The following is a 26,395-nucleotide window of genomic DNA, read 5'->3' as shown; positions in this document are numbered from 1 at the left end:
AGGGTGACATTGGGTACCATGGAGAGATGTCTTTGTGTGGAGGCACTTTGGAGGTATGCCCATGATCTTGGAGTATGAAGCACTCATTAGCCCACTCAACACTTATTTGTGGCAACTAGAGCTTGTTTGGAGGATGCCATCATAGTGGAGGAGGTCTTTCTCCCACAAATGTAGGCATTTATGGTATCTTTGGTTATACTTTTGAGTTATGAGGTTGCCTTGTAACCTCTCTCTTATGAAACACTCAAAAGAGAACTTGTAGTTACGACTTTTACTTGTATTTTTTGTAAAAATGGAATTAGGTCTCTCTTATGAAACACTCAAAAGAGAACTTGTAATTACGACTTTTACTTGTATTTTTTGTAAAAATGGAATTAGGTCTCATATAAATAGAGATTCCTTTACTTTTTTCATTTCATTATAACACATTGAATTCTCTTCTCTATAAAAGAGTGTGAGCTAGTCTTTTTGCTACTATGGGTAAGATGTGATTTTTTTAGTATTGCCACTTTCTTGTGGAATCGATTTTTGTATAGCGATGTTATTTTAGGATTGAAAAAAGTGCCTTTTGTGGAGAATTATGTATTTTAATGTTTTAACATTAAAATTTTGAATGTGTTTAATTTACAAAGTAGGGCTTCTATTTATACCATGACTAAATGCTTAATTATTGTTGGAATCTGGCTACATTGTTACATGTAAAAAAATTATCTTAAAAGCTTACAGAGAAACTCTGAATGTACATTCTCTATATTTAATTCTGAATGTACATTTCTCTATATTTTGTATCACATACTCATCTATGAGAATTAACATAGAGATAATATGTTACCACAAGCCTAATAAACAGGCCCAACAGAAAGATGCCTGTAACCTTTATTAACAAAACAAAACACTATATATCTATCTTTTTCTTTTTCTTTTTCTTTTTTGTATATTGCTTTTCCCATACCCCCAATTTGGGGGTCACATTTCCAAGCATTCCGGTTTGGGAAACTTGTATAAATTTCCATGTTTCAAGCAATTTAGGAGCAGAGAAGCGCTCCACATAGACGAATTACTTCACATATCGTGGACACATAGAAAGTGCCCCACTTAGGTAAAACTAGCAATATTTCTCCATGTATAACAGTGCATAAATTTTATAAATTTCTGGAGCATAGATAGCTCTTCAGCCTGGGAATTATACTCCCTGTTCTTATATCAGAGAAGCATTAACGTCCTCTTCCTGGCTCATCATATAAGAGCTGGCAAGGAGAGAGTTGTTTTTATCGGTTGTTCTTTGGTCCTTTCAACCTTCTTCCATCTTTCTTCTCCCCCTCTCTTTCTTGTCACTTAGGAGAGTCAGTAACAGAGAGTTGTTTTTATCAGTTGTTCTTTGCTCCTTTCAACCTTCTTCCATCTTTCTTCTCCCCCTCTCTTTCTTGTCGCTTATGAGAGTCAGTAACAGCATCTAAGTGTAATCTTGTTGAGCGAGAGCACTGATTTATGAATTCTCCGGTGGTGGATATGCTATTGTGGTTGGTAATGCCGAGACTTTTTCTTCTATGAAAATAACCTTTCTTGTGGACTGTGGACTAGTCTGCTATTACTTTTTTTTTTTGACAAATCTATATTACAGATTCTCTCTTTTCTTCCTCCATTCACCCAACGGACCTGCACTGATCGATTTTAATTTTAATTTATCAATCTTTTTTCCAAAACATTTCTAGGGACACCTCCCTCCTCCCCTCGACACAATGGCTAGCACGCACCAACGCAAAGAGAGAGAAGTCCAACCAAGGTGCCAGTGGGGGATGCCTTCTGATTGTTGCACCCAAGGTTTTCGTAATTGATCCTTTGCCCAGCAACTATGGACAATTTCGAGAGCTAACAGGTACTTTCTGCTACAAGGCCGGTGTAAATTTGCTCTGTCAATAAACTGACAAATTGTGTGCATGAGAACATTCTTCTGCCAATGACTTTCAGATAATATTCTTACCACTTTGATAATTGTCTGAAATTATGACTGGAAATCATAAGATTGGCTCTTGAATGGATATTTGTTCTCTTAATGAATTTTGTATATACAATCATCCAATATGCTTTGTACAGAGTATTCATATGTGACAACTCGTAGAATAAGTAAAAATATTTTATTTATCAATTCAGTCATTGCCCAGATACTCATAATTCAGTATAACTCATGCATATAATTCAGTATAATTCAGCCACTATTGCCACCAAGACCCTCATCCTGCACTGGAAATAATAATGACAAAATTTTAATCCTTTGGAATATAACTCAAACACATTATGTTGGTTCATGTAATGACTGTGGGTTTTTCACGTCCAGTGTACTCCTTAAGCTTTGATATTGACAAAGCAACATCTGAAAACACAAGAGAAGTCATTTACTACTTGGTCAAAGGTTGCAACTTGCCTTCTTTAGAATTAGTAGATCAACATCAACTATAAGAAACTTGTATGAGAACTCAAACGAACTCAAACCTTACCAATTAAAGGCTTCAGTGCTGTTTGTGCATCCACTTCATGTTTAGAAACATCTGGCTCGTATTGTTCCACATAAAGTCTAATTGTCGCGCCAGCTGAACCTGTGCCCTGTATATATATAAAAGCTACCATCCTTAATCTGCAAAGCTTTACTAGAAACAAAATAGTACATCCAAAACAAAATAGAGAATATGCACTGGTGACACTTATGCATTGAAATCATGAATGCAGCAATTAGCTTGAAATATTCATAAGCTTGCAAAATAAAAAATGGTAAATCCTTAATACAATATCGTTGGTGTATCTTGGTCTTTCCAATGCATGGATTCATAAATACCCCATTGCTTGTAGTAGGAGATAATTAGAGTTTGCTGCCAGTGGTTAGAAGAATTTATATTATTCAAATTATTTGTGTTAGGCCCCCAAAGTTTAGTGGCATAATTGAGAAAATTCAGGGTCTTATAACATATCACAGCCTCTAATAATAAAACCATATGAAGCATATAGAGATGTATTTTTTCATTATCAAGATTCAATATCAAGAGCTTTTGACAATGGGCCCTGAATGAATTTGTAGCTAACAAAAGAAGCCAGTCCTGACATGCATGGTTTAAACCTAGTCTACAAAGACAGACAATTCAAATTAATTTAAATTAAATACTTACTGATAACCGAAATATAATCCTAGATCCATCCGTGAAAACAAAGCGAATTCCTTGTTTTAACGCTACACTTCCATCAACCTGAAACACTGTAATATTATAAACTGCAGACTTTTCTCTGTCTCTCAAAGATGGGAAAAAGATCAAAAGGTCACTACTCATGATTGATCTGCACAACAATATGAGCTCTACACTAAAAATGAACATATATGCTCTCTTGTAAACTTACTGGATCAGTATATGCAAAATCGTCTGCAAACTGGATCGTGTAGTTTCCTGTAATGGAATGAATAGATTTAAGTATTAAGAAGCTCAAAACATAAATTAAACTAGTTCTTGAAATGTTTTGTATCAGTTCACATACCGTACTTTTCTCCTCCTTTGATGTTAGAAATCAAACCACGTAGATGTTCAACCATTTTGTTGGCTCCTTCTAATTCACATTCCTAGACAATAAAATCAACAGATCACTTTTGATCAGTCTGACAGTTCAGAAAGCAGTTACAAGATTTCATGGCAAAAACTCTATAAATAACCAAATGCTTGGCTTGCAATACAGAGCTTTGTTTTCTTGCACTTGTGCAGAAGTTATGAGTTTGTAGGTGAAGTTTCTACACCAATCACCTCATAATCATAACGAGAAAAGAAGTTACGGCCATAGGTTGCCCAATGTTCTTTAGCAATATCTGCGACAGATACCAGCTTTTCACCAACTTTTTTATCTTTATTTTTATAAGCGATAATTGAAAGCCAAGCTAATACAGCCCTGTGTACCATATCAAGAATTAGGCTTGTGTCAGACTTTCGATTATATTTTAAAAGTCATAACCACAAAATTTAAAAATTTCTTTGATCTCCACTAATTTGTCAGCAAGGAAACTATTAAGCAAAATTTAACCGACATACCAGATTCCATCTTTCTCACGAATGTGATCAGAACCAGTTCCAAAGCTTTCTTCCCCACATATTGAAAGTTTCCCTGCGTCCATAAGATTGCCAAAGAATTTCCAACCAGTGGGGACCTGCACAAAGAATGTTTTCAATTAAAGCTATTTTAACATTGCTTATACAATTTTCATTATGATTCCAGAGGTCCACTAACATTAATTTTCATCACTTTACTCCTTTCTCAGACTCAGATAAATTCTACTTATCTACTTGTTATATTGCATGTCAAAATAACTGGAAAAGAAAAGCAAACCTCAAAAAATGGAAGGTTTAGTTTCTTTGCTACAAGGTTAAGGGCACCGCTTGTTGGCATGGACCTTGCCAGACCCTGCAAGTAGAAAGGCATACAAAAAATAAGCAACTATTTTTTCTTTTGATCCATACGTAAACTCACAAATCTTCTAAAAATCTCATACTTCTTAATGAACAAACTCAACAAACTGACACCCTGAGCATATAAAAACAACCTTTGGTCCATTCTTGAAGTATGGAATTGTTTCTTGAGCATTAGCTGCAATCATAGCTACTGAATCTGAAGGTGTAACAAAGAAGCTTTTTCCAAGAATCATGTTTCGGTCACCATCTCCTACCCTCAGAAGCAACAAACTTCATCAATTTCCCAAGCAAAGCAATATGAAAGAATCACTAGCTCTCACAATCATGAAACAACAAAAGTAGTTCTTCTATAATCTAAAATTTAAATGAGAAATACAGATTTCAACTAAATCCAAATATGACCAAATGCATGTCTTTTTCCTCAAATTCTCAAGGATATAGTAGTTGGCCCTGGCCAAATGAATGGATATTGCCCTATATTGTGGCATTAGGGACACACCAGACATATATAATTGAGATATTTATTATCTTATTAGGATCACGCAGAGAGTAGAGTCCCTTGGTCTAGTTCCAACCCCTAAGCATTTAGGTCATTTGTTTATCTTAGAGTTTAAACTGTATAGCCCAAGTCAATGCTTGTTTGAAATAAATATGACTAAAGTAGATGAAGGTTCAAGCGGGGGAAATCGAAGAGTTAATTATAAAATGGGGAAAATTCAGTGGACAAGCAATAGGCACCCCTTGCCCGTAGTCTATAAATACAATTTGGCCTGTTTGGTAACCTAATGAGTTTATTATACCTGTAGAGTGGCCTTGTAATAAACTGTAAATTCCTTGACACGGTTGGATAGTCAGTTTCTTGTGACTAGAGAGTAGGCGTGACTGTGGTCGTAGGAGATGGTTGAGTCTAGCATGCCCAAAGCTTGGAAGTATAGACCAGGATTTTTGGTTCAAGGCTGGTTGGGAGGTTTGAAATTGCCTCTAAAGCAATGTTACATTATCATTATCCGCAATTTATTGCCATAGGTCCAAAATTTAAATTATCGGCAATATCAAGGAAAATATCTGAGGATATTGGGAAACTTGAAAAATACAAAAATAATCATTTTTTTTCAATTTTTTAGCTTATAAAACAACATCAACATCAAACAAACACATTGCTAATTTGCTACATAAATATGAAAATAAAATTAATAAATAAGTTGAATAAGATGTCAAGTGATACATCAGATATCGATATTGAAATATGATATTTGTCCCAAGTCATAAGATCTAATAGAATGATACAAAATCATATCAAAACAAAAATAAATGTATCTCATGAGATGAATCATGGCAATGAAAACAACGGATTTCCCCTTGTTTGCTTGATGGAAAATGGTCACATCATCCTCAACAATGTTATCAGCTGGACCAAAAGATTATTCAAATTTTGAAAAGAACATATAATTCATGTGCATCCATATGAATCCAAATTATTATACACAAATATGCAAAATTTCTCATGTATATAGCAAGGTACATATAACCAAAATATCACCGAGTGCAATCCATCTTTGAATCAAAATAGATCAATAGAGGCTGAGAGAATCTAAATGGCCTCAAAAATCCAAAGAAGATCATGCGACAACAAATAGCTACATAACATAAAAAGCATGGCCTATATTGCGATCCTACACATCAAGATCACCACTAAGCATTAAAATAAGATAGAAAATGCTTAACATCCTAATCAATGATTTTACTTGAGTAAAGTGTACATTTTAGGGTCATGAAGGAAGAGCTCAATAGTCAATGCCACCAACAAGAAGTTACATAGAGGGCTTGGTGATCTTAATTAAATGTTAGTTCCATACCTTTGTACATCACAGAATCCAGGAGAAAAATTGCAATCCCACCAGTCCTAAAATCCTTAAAATTGTTAAGTCTGTTGAATTTTGAGTGCAATCTAAAATTCGACTTCCTCCATATGAAATCCAATGACGTCGGAACCACTCTCAAACATCCTAAGTCAATTAATGGTAATGTTAAAAATTAAAGTAAAAGGATGAAAATGAAAGATGAAGGAAAATGTCACTTTTACTTCAAGAATTTAATATTAACATTAACTATTAGGGTATGTATCTTATGAGATGAATCTTGGGAAATGAAAACAATAGATTTCCCCTTGTTTACTTAAAGGAAATAGGTAGAGTATCCTCACAGCTCAATTCCCTAATTCACTTTTAAAAAATTAGGGTTAAAAGAAAAAAAATTGGTAAAATGTTGAAATTGACAGACGGAGACTATTTCGAAATTATTGCAATAAACTAAATTATCACGATAAATTCAAAACAGGAAAATTATCGTGATAATTAATGGTGATAATATTAGCATGGGGCTGTTTGGTGATAATATTGTGATAATTCCAATATTATCGCAATATGTGTAACACTGCTCTAAAGTCTACATTGTAACAAAGATAAGTATCATTTCTTTAGTTTTTAACAATGATTGGTTGTGCTTGTTATTTATTAACGATCTGATGTACTTATTAATGATTGATTGATTAATAATTTGCCAAAGATTTGCATCGGTTCACTTATTTATGTTTTTTCATCAGGTACCTAATCATTTGAGTGTTTACTTAGGATGGTTATCCAAGTGAATTATTGGTGAATAAGTATAAATTATATTAATAATGAGGCCATATACCATTTTAAATGTGCTTCATATTGCCCAAAGGGATTGGATCCAATGGTGGAGAGAAAGGAGTCTTTCACCATTGAACAAGGTTCAATTCCATGAGGGCCTAGCTCTGAAGCCATGGGGGCACCTTGAGGTAGTAGTTGAAGATGTGGTTGTGCCTAAAGACAATATCAATAGTCTCGTGACCTGTGCACAAGTGGATCAAATCCCACCCCAATGTGCTCTTTATTATAGCCCCCAAGGGTGTAGATCCATTGGCAATAGAGTGTATTGTAAAGGCATTCCTTGAGATGTCACTAGTTCAATCCTCGCCTAGCCCATGTGCCATGCTTGGGGGATGTGTGGTGCACCTAGAGTTTACAGTGGTTGCAGTCAGAATCAACCCCATGTCATGCAAGTACGAGCCTAGCATAGTTGTTGACTCCTCTAGAATCTAGATACAATGCTATAAAATAGATAATTGTTCTTCATATTTAAAGTTACTTTCAAATTGCATTAAAAAAACCTGAGTTAGGGGTCGGTACAACATGGTATCAAAGCTCAAGGTTCCAACTTCCATGGGCCTTGGGGAGGACAAGGCAGCACCCAAAGATGAAAGATCAACTAAGCACCTTTGTCCCTATGCAGAATGGCCATGCATTCAATAGATTGAATTTGGCATTTTGTGAATTTGGCTTTGAGGATTTTAGAGTAAAAATAGAGCCAGGTATGTGACATTTAGCAGAACAAAAAGCCTTATATTTGAACTCCTCAAGGAATAATCTCATATTGGTCTCAAAATAGATAAATATACGGCAAATAAATTGACATTCAGTAAACTAGCAACAGTAGGCAAGCACATCTGCCGGGCCTTTTTTGAGTATGTAGTGTAAGCTCAAAATGTCCTTGATTTTATAAAAGTGTCGAAGTTTGTGAGCCAAAGTTTTCACCTGAAAATTTATTAAGATCCTAGTGGAGTACTCTCTTTGAACTTTAATAAAATATTTAAATATCTCATTTGAAGGTGCCTTGTACAACAGGGAACTAAGACTAATGTCTACCTTAAATTGCTGCCTTATTTATCTGTAGAAAATGTAGTTATCTACTAGCCAAGAACAAAACTACCGATTCAAGATGACATCCAAAATTGTCTCAGCAGAAACTAAATATATTTTCAGCTAGATATAATGTATGTACCGAAATAATGTCAAATGAGTTTCTTCAGAGTTAGCATCTAAAATATCTCGGATTAGCTTTTTCGGAAGTCACCAGCATAGTTGCCATAACTAGTGTTATAAATTTTACTTGTTAATATTATTCGAGAAAATAGGTATAGACGCACAAAAAGTTCTAGCACAGTCGCTATTAGGTCCCTATAATACTAGTGTATTCCCTTATTATTATTGTCATTGTAGCCCCTTATTGTTATTGTCCTGCCCATGTTGTACCCATATTGTTATTATTGTGCCCATAGAAGCCCACTATTGTTATTGTTGTGCCCTTACATTATTATTGTTGTCGGCTCTGATTATATTGTGACCCCTTAGACTCCCACATATAAAAATGAGGTCTTGTCATTTGTAGCATTCAAGAATTGTTCATTTTTGTAATGTAAAGGAGGTTGCCCCATCAAAGAGCCTATGTTTTAAGTCGTTAATCTATCTCTTTCTTCTATTTTGTGAGCTGGTTGCATAACAATTGGTATCAGAGGTTTGAATTTTAGAGTTTCGCTACTTCAAATGGGTCATCGTGGTATTTTCGCTATGACTTTGTTTCTACGAAGTTTTAGAAGTTGAAATTAAAACCCATTTGAGCTGAAATCCTGATGAACCTCGTGACCGAATTTCAGATTTTGTCTCACTATATTTTCAGAGTTATGAACTGAGAAAGTTAGGGTTTTCGCAGACTCCTAAATTCGATCTCAAACATGACACCTTGGGAAAATCGTTATAACTTTCTCTCTGAGCATCAGATTTAAATTTCGTAAAAACTAACAGAAAGAGGACAGACTGTAGTTTGTTGGGTAGCGTTTTCAGAGCCGAAGGTCGAAACAGTGACACGTGGCACGTCGTACAAGTTCACTCTACAGAACTAGTCTATAAGTAGGTCATCGCGGGAGATTGGACATAACTCTTTCTTGGAGAATCCAATCGCGATCAGACTTGTGGGGTTGGAAATAGGAGTCAGAGGGCTATTGCAGGCCGAAATTTCAGAACTTGAAAATCCGAAATTACAGAGTTACTTGAAAATCCGAAATTACAGAGTTACAGGTGGTTTCAAGGATCGAGCTCATACAAAGCGGCAAATGGAGGAACCATAAATTGCTCTGGAAAGTGCCATAGTATCAAGCTATCCATGGGAGAATATGTGTTGGATAGTCCAATGCGTTCCATTCCAATGGATGGCGTTGATGTTGTACTAGGATTCTAATGGCTACAATCTTTGGGTATGATAGCTTTCAATTTTCAAGAACTTTTCTTGAAATTTTTTTCGGAAGGAAAGGAAGTTGAATTAAGGGGTATCACAAGAAAACCAGGAAAGATAATCAGCGCTAACGGCATGACAAAGCTTCTAAAGAAAGAACAACGAGGCGTAATTGCACAATTATGTTCGCTAGAGGTTCCCACATCGAAATCATATTTCTCCAGATCTCCAAAAAGTCTTGGACAAGCATTCCAAGGTATTTGAGACTCCCAAAGGCCTCCCACCTATTCGTGATCATGATCATGCTATTCATTTGATTCCAGGAAGTGTTCCTTCAAACATCAGGCCTTACAGATATCCCTATGCCCAAAAGAGTGAAATTGAACGTATGGTGATAGAAATGCTAGAGGTTGGTATAATTCAACCTAGTCAAAGTTCTTTCTCTGCTCCAGTGGTATTGGTGCACAAGAAGGATGGATCATGGCGCATGTGTCCGAATTATAGGAAGCTCAACAAACTCACTATTAAAGATAAATTTCCCATTCCTGTCATTGACGAATTATTGGATGAATTGCATGGAGAAATTTACTTTCACCAAGTTGGACCTTCGTTTAGGATATCATCAAATCAGAATGAAGACTGAAGACATTCCGAAAACAGCATTTAAAACTCATGAGGGTCATTATGAATTTTTGGTCATGCCTTTTGGCCTTACCAATGCACCTTCTACATTTCAAGGTTTGATGAATTCCATTTTCAAACCCTTCTTTAGAAAATTTGTGTTAGTATTTTTTGATGATATACTAATCTACAACAAGTCTTAGAAGGATCATGTTCAACATGTTGACAAAGTGCTCAAACTATTGGAGGAGAAACAATTATATGCAAAAACCTCCAAATGTTTCTTTGGAGTACAAGAGGTGGAATATTTGGGTCATAATGTATCTCATGAAGGTGTTAAGGTAGACCCTAGCAAAATTAAAGCCATTAAGGAATGGAAAATCCCCACACCAATAAAGCATCTGCGAGGATTTCTCGGATTAACAGGGTATTATCGCAAGTTTGTTAAGAATTATGGGAGAATAACAGCACCTCTAACAACATTACTGAAGAAAGATGCATTTTCTTGGACTCCAGAAGCAACGAAGGTCTTTGAACATCTTAAAGAGGCAATGTGCCAAGCATCGGTCTTAGCTACGCCAGACTTCACAAAAACCTTTATTGTGGAATGCGATGCCTCAGGAAATGGAATTGGTGTTGTTTTAATGCAAGAAGAAAGACCCATTTCTTTCGAAAGTCGTCCAATCAAAGGAAAGTATTTACACAAAGCTATACTACATGCACTTAAGAAATGGCGACCTTACCTAATGGGAAGCAAAATGTTGTTGTAGATGCACTCTCAAGAAAAGATGAGGATGTGGAAGCATTGCTTTGTGCCATTTCTATTGTCCAACCAGATTGGATAAACGAAGCAAGGGATGAATGGAAAAATGACGAAGAAGTGTGGGCACTCATTCAAAAGTTGTAGCAAGATCCTAGTACATCTGATACATTTAGCTGGAAAAATGATTCGTTATGGTACAAAGATCACTTATACCTCTGTAAGAATTCCCAACTCAAACAAAAGATTCTTCTGGAATTGCACACCTCTCCCTTAGGAGGGCATTCAGGATTTTTAAAAACTTACCACAGGGTTAAGAAGTATTTTTTTGGGATGGCCTTAAATCTGATATTCAAAATTTTGTGGCGGAATGTTTGGTTTGCCAACAAAATAAAGTTGAGACAATTAAGACCCCAGGTCTATTACAACCTTTATCCATTCCAAGTCAACATTGGGAAGAGGTTTCAATGGATTTTATCACAGGTTTACCCAAGTCTGAAGGAAAGAGTGTCATCATGGTGGTAGTTGATAGACTTACCAAGTATGCACACTTTTGTGCATTATCTCATACATTTAAAGTCAGTAAAGTTGCTACTGCATTTATGGAAACAATTCAAAAGCTACATGGAAACCCAAAGATTATTGTAAGCGACAGAGATCCTATTTTCACTGGAAATTTTTGGACAGAATTATTTTCTTGTCTAGGTACTCAGTTAGCTCATAGCCCATCTTATCATCCTCAATCTGATGGACAAACGGAGATAGTGAACAAATGTTTGGAAGGATATCTTCGTTGTTTTGTATCTGATAAACAGACATAATGGGTCAAATGGTTACCTCTGGTTGAATGGTGGTATAACACTTCCTTCCATACTGCAGCAAAAATGACCCCATTTATGGCACTTTATGGATATCATCCACCGTCCATCACATCATATTTAAGAGAAAACTCTAGGGTTCAAGCAATGGAAGATCACATCGATCATCAACAAAAAGTTCTCCAAATATTAAAGGATAACCTCAATTTGGCGCAGAATAGAATGAAACAACAGGTAGATCAACATCGCAGCAAAATAAGTTTTGATGTAGGTGACTTTATTTCTACGACTACAAGCATACAAACAAATTTCCCTCAAGCAAGCTAAGAAGGATAATAAATTATCACCAAAGTATTATGGTCCGTACAAGGTGTTGCAAAAGATTGGTACTCTGGCATACAAATTTGAACTTCCTGCATCTTGCCGAGTGCACCCAGTTTTCCATGTTTCATGCTTAAAGAAGGTTATAGGTGACAGGCTCCCAGTTCAAACAATATTGCTAGAACTTGATAATGAAGGAAAAATCATATTGGAACCTGAAGCAGTCACAGAAACAAAAACTCGACAGCTACAAAATCGATCAATTTCAGAGTATCTCATCAAGTGGAAGAACTTACCTGTTGAAGATTCCACATGGGAGGATGAGAATTTTATACAAAAGCATCCAGAACTACTCAAGCGTTGAGGACAACACTTTTTGGAAGGAGAGGGGCATGTTAGGGCCCTATAATACTAGTGTATCCCCTTATTATTATTGTCATTGTAGCCCCTTATTGTTATTGTTGTGCCCATGTTGTACCCATACTGTTATTATTGTGCCCCATAGAAGCCCACTATTTTTATTGTTGTGCCCTTACATTATTATTGTTATGTCAACTCTGATTATATTGTGACCCCTTAGACTCCTATATATAGAAAGGAGATATTTTCATTTGTAGCATTCAAGAATTGTTCATTTGTGTAATGTAAAGGAGGTTGCCCCCTCTAAGAGGCTACGTTTAAAGTCGTTGATCTATCTCTTTCTTCTATTTTGTGAGCTGGTTGCATAACACCAACTAAAGGTCTATTGAGAGACAATAGACACTAATGAATGACAAGAAAACAGCTATTTACAGCACAAAATATGAGCACTTTCAGAAGCATTTTTATAGCATTACTAAATTTGTTTATTGTGAAGAAACTTGAAAGGGTGGATGAAGGGAGCTTCCTTCCTGGCACAGTGAAAGGGAATAGAAAAATCAGTTTGGCATTACTATAAATAAATAGTTTGTCAATAGATCTATGAAATAAAAGGCAGGACCCACACCCACCCTAAAAGGCTGGACTCTTAACCAAATCTATGTTAAATTATCCTAAAACCAGCTATCTAAGCAAACAGATCAGATCTAGTTATTTAAATCAATGTTGCAATAATCATTATCAGGATAATATCGGCGAGGGAAAAAATCGTAAATATGATAAAAGAACTAATATATAAGATGTGTAATATCATTTATAGCGCTACATCACACATAACAGTGAATCATGTCCTGAATAGTCAGTCCTAACTCCTGAGTCCCAAATCAGCCTCAAAATATCAACAAAAAATATAATAATGTATCTCATATCATGAGTCATAATGTCATATACAATGAAATGAACCAAATAACTAATACCACTGATTTCCTCTGCCCCTCTTGCGAGAAAATGCAATAGCTTTCCCTCTGGATGTAGATGCCGGTGGAGTTGGCATTGGACTCTGCTGTGCTCTAGAAGCTGAAGAACTAGGAGCTACAGGAGGTAGACCACGTCCTCTACTGGTGACAGGGGTAACCTGGGTAGGTTGTGTCACCTCCTCCTCCTGTTGCTCCTCCTCATAAAAAAATCAGCCAAAAAAAAAATTCAAGATTTTTTCCCAAAAAATAGCAAATTTTTCGTAAAAGTCGTGATTATTTCAAGTTATCGCGATTTTTTCCGAAGAAACAAAAAAAAAATAACATAAAAATCAGGGGATAATATCGCCAAACTCAAAAAATCGTGATTTTTCGATATTATCGTGATTTTCGCAAAATTGATTTAAATAGTTGGTTTTAGGATAACATAGCATGGTATTAGAGCAAATGCTCTGAGAGAAAATCATATCTATTGTTTTCCAAGTTACTTTAGTGAGCTTGGGAGACAAATCTCAAGACAGCGATGTTAGTAACCAGTGCAAAAGTTGAGAATCGACTTGATGGGGTTTCAAATGTCTTACCATGGAAGGCAAGAATCTCAATGATCTTGAAGGAGTAAAACTTGTGGGAAGTCGTGCCCAACCCTCCAACTCCAACGCAGACCTTAGGGAGAACGCAGACACCAACAGTACCCTGCAGTGCAGTCAGCGTGGGATAAGAAGGACAAGGCACAGAGGGTGATCCTTGAAGCTATTAAGGATCATCTAATTCTGGATGTTGCAGAAAAGACCATATTTAAGGAGATGTTTAATGCCCAGGTATTGCTTTTTCAAAGTGATAACATGAGTCGGAAAATGATTCTCAAAACTAAGCTCAGAGTGCAGAATGAACCCCTCCAACAATGTGACCAACTACCTTATGAGGATCACACAAATCCGTGACCAGCTTGCAACTATTGGAGAAGTTGTATTGGATGCAAAGCTAGTGAATGTTGCTCTGAATGGGTTCACCAAGGCTTAGGAACCATTCATCATGGGCATCTATGCCCGAGAGCATCTTCCCAAGTGGGAGAGACTTTGGGATGATTGCATCCAAGAGGAGACTTGTAAAGAGTCCAAGACCAGCAAGCAGGGAGGAGGAGGGGCAGCAGATGAAAACTCAGGCTTGGTCAGCAAGACGAAGAAGGCCAAACGGAAAGTTTCCATCAAGAAGGGTGATAGTCAGGGAGAGGAACAGCAGTCCGGGTAGAAGAGAGATATGAGCAAGATCAAATGCTATATTTGTCATAAGAATGGCCACTATGCTTCTCAATATTCACAAAGGAAGAAGGGCAAGGGGAAGTCGCAGTCAATTGTAGCGATAGCATAGACACAATTGAGCGAGCTTGCTTCCAAGTTCGAGAGTGACTTTTCACTAGTGGCTTGCCTTTCTACTAGGACTATTGCTAGAAGTTCCTAGAACTTGGACAGTGGCGCTACTCGCCACATGGTAGAGGCTAGAGATATATTCAATGGTTTTGAATATTGATTTTTCAAGTGCAATAGATGCAAGCACTAATTTCTGAAAATCTAATAATTACTTCTAATGATGTAGATATTCTTTTAGCACTTCCAGTTTATCATTAAACAATTACACTTCAGAAATTCAACCATAAATGCACAGGGACAATAGAGATCATAATGCACAAATAGAACACAACATTTACCCTTGGAAAACCCACTTGGGGGAAAATCTAGAAACCTTGTCCTTAGAGAAATTCTTCAGTTCAAGAAGAGATACACCTAATTCTACTAATCAAATATGATAGTCAAACTGTCCAACAATGTTATGGTCAAACTACCCTCTTTTCAAGTCAATCTTCTGCCCAACAAACTTGGCCCTCCCTAATCTGCCTAGGCTGAAATTTGGCCTCCCGGAATCCGCCCAAAAACTCGGCCCTAATGCACAGAAGTTTGACCTGCTGCCCAAAATATGCCCAGAAACTCGCATGTGTGAAGCTGCAGGAGAGAGAACCACATGTGTGAAGTCAAGGAGAGATAGAAACGATACTTGAGAAGTTGAGACGTCTTCGTCCTTCTTCTTTTCCTTTGCTTGGATGCACAGAGGATGTCTTGTTTTGTCGAATTCCTTATATATAGTGCTCTGGCTTAGCCTGAATGGCTGTCTCTTCAACTAGAGCCAACTTGATAACTTTGGAGCCAAAATTCAAAATTTTCTTTTTTGAAACCGACATGAAGAATATGTCTTATATTAATCATTATATATATTCTTCTTTTTGAAACTGACATGAAGAACATGTCTTACATAATTCAAGGGCTCAAATATTAATTCCGAATACCAACCATAGCTATAAAAATTCAACACTCCCTCGTAGTTAGGGAGGCATTCATAATGACTATCTATATATTCTCTTGTTGACAAATTTCTCTAAGAAAAGGTTCTTCATTTATCATCAACATTAGGATCCTCTGACTACCATAACCCCGGTCAACATCTTTGACCTATGGTAAGAATCTACAGCATCAATTAGGTACCTGGTTAGCATCTCTGGCCTATGGTACATCATTAACATCAACTAGTTACCATGATTTTGGTTGGTGCATCTAACCCATGGTATACTGACTAGTCCTGATTCACCATCATCTTGGTCAATCTCTTTGACTCGTGATGAAACCCTAGGGACACACTCAATCTATTTGAGTATTCTGGTCCCAAATCCAAAGGCCTCACTCTAGGCCATGATGCTAAATGGGCTCACTCAACCTATATAGAGAGTAATCTTGAGCCTAATGCTAAAAGGCACCTACTCAACTCTATGGTTAAGTAATTATGGGCCTCTAGGACCATTCTTCCTAATCGTGGTCAACATGCTTGACTCAGGAAGAATGTTTGTCCTCTGCAGGACCGTTCTCCCTAATCCTAGTCAACATACTTGACTCAGAGAGAATGGTTGCCCCTAAATGAGCTAGCTATGTTGATGTGTCAATCCACTACCTGTGGAAAGCATCCTACATTAGCGTCATGCTCAACAAGTCGTCACTTGGAGCAATTCACTAATTATCTAAGTCGTCACTTGGAACCTAGTCAACACCTGTGACGTATGGTGAAACCCAGGGCTATTACCATTATTGTGTGCTAATTGAATAGTAACTCTCCTGCCCGATGGTAGAGGCACTCACTCGCCCACTTGGGGAGCACCCCAGGCTTTGATGTTCTCTGGGCCATTCTTCCTAGCCACATTTTGTGGCCCCTGGTCAAAATTTTGACCTTTCTATATTCTAGCCTAGGGAGAATGTCCACCCCTTCATGCAACAACATCACCATTCCCTCTAACTAAGGAAAATATTCTCAACCACTCCAGCTTACCCCTACAGTACACAAACTTCTCAAGCTTGTCCCTGAAGTATACAAACTTCTCAGGCTTGTCCCTGAAGTGTACAAACTTCGCCCTAAGACAAAGGCTTTGTGAGCCTTAGTTCTCCCTTTTATACAATATCTCGATATGCGCTTCACCTATCATCATGGTTGTCTCCTACACCTAATCAACCAATCCTACGAGCAGTTACTGAAGCCACACTGCTTCACAATTCGCCAAACTAGTTGCAATATACTCAACTCCTGCAGTCTTGAGTGCGACAGATGGTTGCTTCCTGCCCAAGCAGAATTCAAACCAAATCATCATCTTGATGTGCTCTTCCTGTCTTCAACATTCTCTGCCCAATCTAAATTTGTATATCCCTGCAGCTACTTCCTTCACTAGAACCATCACCACAGCTACTTGACACTAAAACAGACCTTGTAGCAATCTAGCTGCTTCCTCTGCCACTTAGCTTCTCTAGATTACTTAACATGGAAGTGTCCATGGATTGGCTCTCTTGCATCCCAAATCTATAAAGGATCGTGATAATATGCTTACCCGACTTCTACCACACTTCTAGTTCTAAGAAGTAATGTATTCAACCAAGATCCTTCATCTCAAACTCAGATGTCAACTCCCTTTGACACTGAAGCAGAGCTTGGCAGCTCTCTCTATCATTGAAGAAAATCATCCTGCCATTGTTGCTTCCTCTATCACGTAAGTCTTTTGGCTTTTGTCAAAGACAAGTCATGTAATAACAAGATCAACCAAGATCCATCAATCCAAGAATACTAAGCCCAATGTGTTTTCTTGTGATCGTACAAATCTTTCTTTAATCTGTAATCATGAGACTTCTTCTCATGTACCTCAAAGCCCTGAGGTATTCTTTACGTGCACTTCTTCCTCTTCAACCATTGAGAAAAGTGATCTCTACATCTCCCTGGTGCAATTTTCAAAGCAATAGAAATTCTAACATAAGTGTCCCTGACAACTGAAGCAAACGTCTTGTCATATTCTTCTCCCTCTTTCTGGGAGAATCCTTGAATCTCGCTTTGTAATTCTCTATGTTGCCATCTACTGCATACTTGTAGATCCACTTGGAATTCACCACTGACTTTCCTCAAATATCGATACAGTCTTCATTATGGCATCCTTCAAACTTGTTGGCCTGCCTACTCCCTCTGAACTAGGAGCTCTTATAGTCATCAGACATGGTTCTATATGTCAATACAGCTTCTCCCTCTTGAACACAAATCCCTCTTGGAGAATCCTCTTGTCGCAAGCTTTGCTTCGTTCTTCTCAATGCTTTCATCTGCTTCCACAGCTCGATGTATCTACAACCCTCGCGAAGGGGTCATGGAAGAAATGATTATAACCTAGCAAAAAGGAAACAAACACAAGAGGCTAACAAATAATAATCAAGGTAGAGAGATATAAAGTACTTGTCTTTTGAGGATTGTAGGGAATTGTCAACTCCCTTTTGATCCTTGTCTTCTTACCAGAATGAAATGCATCTGCAATTTCATCATCCTCATCCTCGTTATCAACATGTTATCCTCATTATCAACATGTTGCTTTCCTTTCCTTTCTTGCATGAGCTAGAATTTCATCTTTCAATAGAAACAGTTATCTAGGTCTAACTCTAGGGTTTTATCCACAAACCCTAGGGCTTTCTTATCAAGAATTCTAGATTTCTAGGGTTTACAAATTAGTTCTAAGAAGGTCTCATAGCATAAGTGTTATGACTTCTCTTTTTATGCGAGAGCCCCCTTCAACTCCCTCTTGCTCCTAGCCTACTTGCAGAAATCAAAGATCTATTTGTAGTTCTAGTAAAACATGTCCTTATCTTCTGATGAGGATGGCTCATCACCATCATTGCCCTTCCTCTTCTTATCTTTCTTCCTCTTCTTATCGTTCTTCCCTTCAGTGCATTGATTTTTATAATGACCAAACTTGTGGCAACGAAAACATTGAATATCCTTCTTTTGAGGAGTTGGTCTTCTACCTGCATTCCTTTGAAATTTTCTAAAATTTCTCCTTCCTTTACCATTTTTAGAGTGGGTTGTAAACGCTTGAGAGTCATCATCTTGAGGACTTGGAATCTTCTCCTTTGAGAAAATTCTAGATTATTCTTCAGTATATGAGGTCCATATCTCTTCAGAACTTGGAGTTTCATTTTTGCAACATCTACTAGATGCAAATGAGTCCCATGAATCAAGTAGACCATTAAGTGTTGTAGTCACAAGTTCTTTATCAAAAATGATTTCATCAATTGCTTGAAGTTGATCTCTTAGTTGAGAGATCCTCATGAAATATATGGCCACAATATCATTTCTTGTCATGCTAACATAACGAAGCTCATTGCCTGACCAATGCTGTTGATGGTATATAATCCAACTAGAGCATCATGCATCTTCTTTGAAGTGTCAAGATTTGTGACATCTGGAATGAAATGATCTTTGATAGAATCTACAATAATACTTGTAGTTGTGATGTTATCCTTCTCATATTTTGTTTTTCCTTCATTAACTAAAGGTTTAGTGACCTTTCCCTTCATAATATCCAAGACATCATTCTTTGCAAGAATGAGATCAATCCTTGTCTTCCAAGCCCTGAAATTTGTAGCTCCTTCCAGCTTGTTCTCTGACTTCATAAAGGAACCCATGGATATAGATAAACAATCAGATTGCAGATGTAGGTCTCTTCAAGAGTGATCTTCAATGCCCTTTTCTTTACCAAAGCTCTTCAAGAGTGATCTCAATGTCCTTTCCTTCACCAAAGCTCTGATACCATGTTGATTTTTCAAGTGCAATAGATACAAGCACTAATTTATGAAAAACTGATAATTACTTCTAATGATGTAGATATTATTTTAGCACTTCCAATTTATCATTAAGTAATTACACTTCAAAAATTCAACCATAAATGCACAAGGACAGTAGAGATCACAATGCACAAAGATAACACAAGATTTACCCTGGGAAAACCCACTTGGGGGAAAAACCTAGCAACCTTTTCCTTAGAGAAATTCTTTAGTTCAACAAGAGATACACCTAATTCTGCTAGTCAAATATGATGGTCAAACTGACCAACAATGCTATGGTCAAACCTGGTCAAATTGCCCTCTTGTCAAGTCAATCTTCTGTGCAACAAACTGGGCCCTGCCTGATCTGCCTAGGCTGAAATTCGGCCTCCCAGAATCTTCCTAGAAACTCAGTCCTAGTGCCTAGAAAATTCAGACTTGTTGCCCAGAAGTTCAACCCACTGCCTAGAATATGCCCAGAAACTCGCACATGCGAAACTATAGGGGAGAGAACCACACATGCGACATGGTAGTTGTAAGAGTTGGAGGAAGCATTTCGTTCTTGAAAATTGAAGCTGAGCAACACCCAGACGTGCAATGCTTGAAGACAAGCAATGTCGGGAAGGGGGGACTATAATGTCCCCCATGGATTCATTGCCCAAGGAAGGGCAAAATAGCCTATCCAACCCCATAGGCTATAGTCTTTGACAAAGGGGGAAACCCATTATCCATAATTTGCAGCAACATTGGATAAATTTTGGGGTAGCTAGCGCAAAAATCCCAAATTGGGGAGTTGCACATGAACTCCTCAAATTAGATTAAGGAGGAGAAACTCCATGAGGAAATCTATAAATAAAGGAGAGTTGGAATCACTTTGTCATCAATGAATTGGATTGTATGTTTTCTTTTTTGAGTTTGAGGCTCTGAAGGTTTTAAGACCCCTTCTTCTTGATTAGTTTCGATGGAAGTGATACCACCCTAGCTAATCCTTTGTCTCATTTCGGTGGAGGTGATCCCACTTTAGCTAGTCACTTATTTCGTTTGTTCTGGCACAACAAATTGTCTTGGAGCAACTCAGATTTGTCTGGAAGCAACTCTCTATTGTTATTCGTCTAGTCAACCAGTTTCCTCTAAAAACAATGAAGAGTTTGGGGTCATTAGAGGTTTGATTAAGAAGAATTGAGCTGCAATAAGGTCTCACAAAAGCACCGAAGTTAATCATAGGTCAGCAAGGCCCCATCCAAGGGGCGAAGCTCCTTTCCTAGGGTTTGTTCAACCACCGAACCCCTAACTACATGAGCAAGGGTTTTTGTCTGAAGTTAACGGAAGGAATTGAGGCATAATGACTTGTAAGAGGGGATGTGGACGCCCTATGTGAGGCATTGAAGGCAAGTAGAGGCCAACGAGACCCTAATCCTAACAGTAGTGTGATTTCCTTAGTTACCCAGCCATTGAGTTTTGATTAAACCACAAGGGTTTCCTCTTGTGATTGCCCGCAGTACCATCAAAGGCTGAGTCTCTAATTGAAGTAAAGCAGGGTTATGGAAAGATCTTATCTATCACAGTGAGTTCATTTCCTCAAATTCATGGTCAGTTCTTTAAAGGTGTATCCTAAAGAAGGGGACCAAATTACAATCATATATGGTCTGCCTCTTGAAGCAACAGCGAGTTCCCATCTCAGTTGTCTACAGATTATATCGAATCCTAAAGCCCACAATAGACGTGAGCTTGGTTAGCTTCCAGTGGGTGATCAAGTAAAGAAGCAACGGAATCCGTTCAAGCAAGGTTAAGAAGATTGATCAAACAGTAGTGTATGCTTGGAATTGGACAAGGCTACAACAAGCCCCCCTCAACAGCAAACATGTTTAGTGGTTGCACAATAAGCAGTGAGTCAATCAGTGTAGTGACAATAGAATTAGATAGTACTAGCATGAGAAACAATTAATTGTTGGTTTATTGAATTATATTATGGATCATCAGTTGGAGGAATCTATTGTTAATTGGGGTTCAATCCTAGCTTGTTAAAAAGTATATTACTGTTGAACGATCTTTCATATTCGAATGCCATTGTTATATGAGTGAATGAATTTTGTTGTTGATCTATTAGAAACCCTAGTCATAAATAAAACCCTAACACCATAAAATTACCTAGGGACACTACGCAGTCAATTAATATAAATCTATATTTACTCTGAAGCCAACTTGTATTTTTTATGTAAGTATTATTTTATTATTTTCTAATGTAACATTATGTGACAACATCTCCCCCACAATGTGTTGTAGATAGCCTCTTGGCACATAGGTTCTCTATGTGGAAGCCATAGATGGACTCGTCTTCACACTCGAGCACAAAGGAGGCATTAGTTCAAGAGTGGCCCAAGTCTTAGAATTAAAAAAAAAAAAAATTGATTAGCCCTCCCCATCAATTTGAAGATAGGAAGCAAGTTAACAACACCTCAAAGCATTAAAGAGCCAATGAATAAATGGAGCATAAATCACTCTTCACACATGGATCATACTGCATAAGCATCTACATCACATCAAAAAAGAAGGGGCACATATCATATAGAGGATTTAATAGCACCATCAAAGTTTATTGTTGAGCATTTCAGATTACATCATGAAACAACTCGTCTATTCCCACCGCCTGCCACTCTCCCTAAAAGTTTCCCTTGCGTGCCCCTTCTTAGCACATTACTATCTCAAGAATGAGGTGGCTGCAAACTCTAGCCAACCAATAACAATGTGCAATCTTTGATGCTTGTATGAAGGACTGAAGAAATGCCAAAAGGAAATCACTAACCGCAATGCTTCACTAAAAACGAAAAAGTGTTCAAAATGTTAATTTTTGTAGCATCGGATGTGTTCTAGTCACGAAACTTGGTGGAGAGGCTAGAATACATGATATCTCCATAACCCAAAAATCGTTTCTGGAAATTCCACCTAGAGAAGGCTTAATTAGATTATTAACCTATTTTTTAATGTTTCCTAAGTCTGAACTTAGGAAAATTGGTTAATTAATCAAAATTAATTAATTCAACGTGAGAATTCTCTAAAAAGTCACACGGATCGATGCCGATATGATCCTATCCCTTGATTAAGTTTTAATCTTGGTCATTGGTGCTCCAACAAAGGATTAAAAGAAGAAATCGATGGACACTTCGAGAATACTCTGAAGACACTTGAGCAATTTGATTTCCTTGGTAGAACGATTTCTAGAGAGCAGCAACAGTTGTCAGAGAGCCAAAGATCGAAGCAGAGACGGTGAGGGGCGGGGACAATGAGTCCGAAGGAAATTTCTTCCAGATCCGAAGAGTCAGCTATAGGAGGGTCGAGTTTCCTCAGTAAGGTTGCGCAGAGGCAGAAGCTTCAAGAGGCAGAGATCGATTTGGCCAAACAGAGGGTCGATTCAATTGCTGAAGGTTGGGAAGATTTCCAGAAGGTGCCAGCGAGCCATTCTCAGAGGTTGGATTGGACAGACGGCTTGATCAGTTGCAGTTCCAGGTAGAGCTTTCTAGTGTCCGCACAGATTTGATGCAGAGGCTGATGCAGGGGTTTTGTGGAGCCCATTCAGAGCCAGTTTCGAAGTTCGATCAGTGTCGGGTGAGACAAAATTTGTCTCGCTAATTTTTGTGGCCAAATTCTCCTATAGTGGATTGCCATTTTGTGCATCCAAATTGTACTAGGGATTTCACTGTTGCTTAATAACAAAAGTTAAAACCCTCATCTGCTACATCGGTTTTCCCAAGTTGGGTTTTTCCAAGGACAATTGTCCAAAAATAACTATCATATTTTTATGTGTGTGTGCTATGCTAGATTTTTCAATTTCTTGTGTTATTTTTCTTCCGTAGTTTATTTGTGAAAATTAGTGTGAATTATTTGATATTTGTCGTAGCAGACAACAGATAAATTGTTAAATAAATTAACAATTAGAAAATTAATTTCCAGTTGTTGTAATAGATGATATTTTCACATGGGATCAAAGCGTGAGTGATCATCAATCGGGAAGCTTAAAAGCGCAGGAGAGAATTTCGTTGTTCAGAGGGAGAAGTAGGCTGAAATTCTCAAAGGTTGTGCGATACCCAGATTGGCAGTTCGAATTGTTGGGGCAGGTGTTTGATTTTCAATTGCAGGTTGGCAGAAAAGTCGATTTTCCCAGGCTAGTGATTCTAGCAATCATAGGGAGCAACAACAACTTAGATTTTTGCTGAGTAGATTTCTAGTTGGATGCAAAGGGTTTTGCAGTGTTGAAGTTTCTAAGCCTACTTAGTTAGAAACCCTCCATGCACTTTATCTGATTTATTCCTACCTACTTGTTCCGTTAACAAGTTATTTACAATGTAAATACTGAAAATAAACACTAGTGCATGCTCAACATATTACAGATCAACAACTAAAGGAAACAGAAACAATCACACCAAATGACACCATTATTTTTGGACCAATGTCCCCAGAAAAACCCAATGTGGGAAAACCGGTGCAGCTATCTGAGGGTTTTCTTATTAAGCAATATCAGAGTACAATCTGAGTGTCGAAACTGACCTACCCAACAGAGAATTTCCTTGGCAATAATACCTATCAGTTTAAGACAAATCTCCTGGCTGAAACCCCGAATAATCCTTTGGCAGCTCCTCCACTCTAATCTGCCCCAGAAACCCCATTGTCTACCTTTTTTGGACTGCGTTAGCCCCTCTCTGCCCAGCGCTGGCCCTGCGTCACCCCGAATGGGTCTGCATCAACCTTAGGAGGCCCTGCGTCACCCTGAATGGGTCTGCGAACCTTAGGAGGCCATGTGTCAGTCTTCTGGCCCTCTGCATCAACAACGTTGGCCTCTCTAAGGCTCTGTGCATCTCCCAGCTACCTCTACGTGGCCTTGCGTGAGCTCTGGCTGCTACTGCATCACTCTCCCCGGCTACTGCGCTGCTCTCCCGGCATTATCTTTGCCTCTCTGTCTCTCTGTATTCAATGCCCCTCAGCTGCAACTCTGATCACTGATTCTATCTCTCTTAGCAAACCCCACTCTAGAGAATAGAATGACTGATCACTCTAGTGTATTCTCCAAGTGACCCTCAAGCCTCCTCTTATACTTTTCTCGTTGACATATCCACAGCCAAGATTAAGTCCCTAATCAACGGCTAAGATTAGATCTGGCTTGATCCATGTCTTTTGGACCATTCTAACACAGTTTCATATTAATTCACATTAAAATTTTAATTTCTCTAAGTTTAGACTTAGGGACTCCATTAAAAATATTAATTATTTTAATATCCCCTGAACTGTTTAAAATTTGCCCAAACACTAATTGGAGATCTCATGTGCCCCAACCTCTCCACCAAATTTCGTGGCTAGAGCACATCTGATGCTACCCCAAATCAACATGCAGCAGCAAAATCAGAGTCAAGTGGAAGAGAAATTGCACATGCCACACACAGAGGGAGATTTCTTTCAGGGGGTATCTAGCCAAGAAATCTGATTTTCCCAGTTGCAGGTGGTAGTAGCAGCTAGTAGAACTGCACATTCTAGGAGCGAGTGCGAGTAGCAGAGCAGCAGCCAAGTAGAGGAAGAGGGAGTTCCCAGACCAGATTCAGATATGGCCACAGCAAGGCTTAGAGATCGGGATAGGTTGGAGGAAGCCTCCAACTATGTCATCTAGAAGGCTAGGATGTCCTTCCTTCTAGATGAATATGGCCTGAAAGCCTATGTGGACAATGTTGTAGCAGTACCCCAGGATGCGGATCAACTGAAGGAGTACAGAAAGGAAATGGCGAAGGCGAAGCGGATGATTTTAGATGGAGTTCGAGATGATATAGTCTTGTATATTTCTGGCAAGAATACTGCCAGGGAAATGTGGGTAGCTCTCTCTACGTTATATCAGAGTTCTTTCGAGTAGCAGAAGATGTTTCTCCAGGAGAAGCTAAGAACCATCAAGATGCAGAAGGGTGAAGGCATAGATCCCTTCCTCACTCGGATTTAGGAGGTCTGAGATCAATTGCCAGCTGTTGGGGAAGCACCCCAACCCACAAATGTTGTACGATTGGCACTGAATAGTGTCTTGGAGGACTAGCAAGTGTTTGTCCAAAGCATATTAGGCAAAGACACTTTGCATGGATGGGAAAGGATGTGTTCCAATCTACATCAGACAGAGTTGAGGCGAGCTCTAGTAAAGAGCACCATCAGCAGTAGAAGCAGCAAGGTCGTGAAGAGTGAGAAGGAAGAAGAGAATGTGGCCCTAGCATCTAAGGGTCCCAATCAGGGGCAGGAGAAGCAAAAGAAGAAGAAGGACATGTCAAAGGTCAAGTGCTTCAGATGTGATGAGCTTGGTCACTACAGCACGCAGTGTCCTCTCAGAAAGAAGGACAAGCAAGAGAAGAAGGACCAGGCGGCATTGTCTACCGAGATAGACAAGTTGTCCTCAAGGTTGGAGGAAGACTTCGTTGTGATGGCAGCCATACCTCTAGGAGTGAGGTGGGGCGACACGGAGTTGTAGTACATAACTGCAAAGATTGGACAGGATCCTTGAGGTGTCCTCCTCATGGATCAGTACCTTGCTACAAGGGCCCACAGTGTTCAGAAGTAGGCTGGATCAATGTCAAAGATGCAGTCAGATACCAGGATGACAGTTGCAGACTAGTAGCAGTCAGGTGTTGAGGAGCGCAGTGCAATGTTGGTAGCAGTGCAAAGTGGCACAGTGCAGAGTCAGCAGCAACGCAGATTCCTTGGTAGACATTGTAGTGGCTAGTAGCAGCCAGATGCTCAGGAGACAGATGCGTCATACTGAACACAGTTGATTCAGTATTGTGGATGCTTCTTAGTTGCAGTTGTTGCAGTTGCAGCAGCAACAGATGAGAGGGAG

General features: G+C 38.4%; 1 protein-coding gene across 1 annotated transcript in view; it reads right to left on the bottom strand.

The window, feature by feature from the left end:
- Positions 1 to 2,118: 2,118 nt before the first annotated feature.
- Positions 2,119 to 26,395, bottom strand: part of PGM (phosphoglucomutase) — a 119,649-nt gene continuing 95,372 nt past the window's right edge. The window contains exons 14-22 of the mRNA XM_089416121.1: positions 4,571 to 4,689; positions 4,357 to 4,431; positions 4,062 to 4,177; positions 3,780 to 3,921; positions 3,520 to 3,601; positions 3,385 to 3,431; positions 3,159 to 3,236; positions 2,496 to 2,601; positions 2,119 to 2,371 (exon numbers count right to left, since the gene is read on the bottom strand). Of these exons, the coding sequence (XP_089272247.1) occupies positions 2,304 to 2,371; positions 2,496 to 2,601; positions 3,159 to 3,236; positions 3,385 to 3,431; positions 3,520 to 3,601; positions 3,780 to 3,921; positions 4,062 to 4,177; positions 4,357 to 4,431; positions 4,571 to 4,689 (833 nt within the window). The 3' untranslated portion in view covers positions 2,119 to 2,303. The remainder of the gene's footprint in view (positions 2,372 to 2,495; positions 2,602 to 3,158; positions 3,237 to 3,384; positions 3,432 to 3,519; positions 3,602 to 3,779; positions 3,922 to 4,061; positions 4,178 to 4,356; positions 4,432 to 4,570; positions 4,690 to 26,395) is intronic.

Source organism: Pinus tabuliformis, chromosome 3_2 (genome assembly GCF_031772625.1).
Source record: "Pinus tabuliformis cultivar Carrire ecotype Pingquan chromosome 3_2, CPIR1, whole genome shotgun sequence".
Taxonomy (NCBI): domain Eukaryota; kingdom Viridiplantae; phylum Streptophyta; class Pinopsida; order Pinales; family Pinaceae; genus Pinus; species Pinus tabuliformis.
This window is presented reverse-complemented; position numbering and strand designations above follow the sequence as displayed.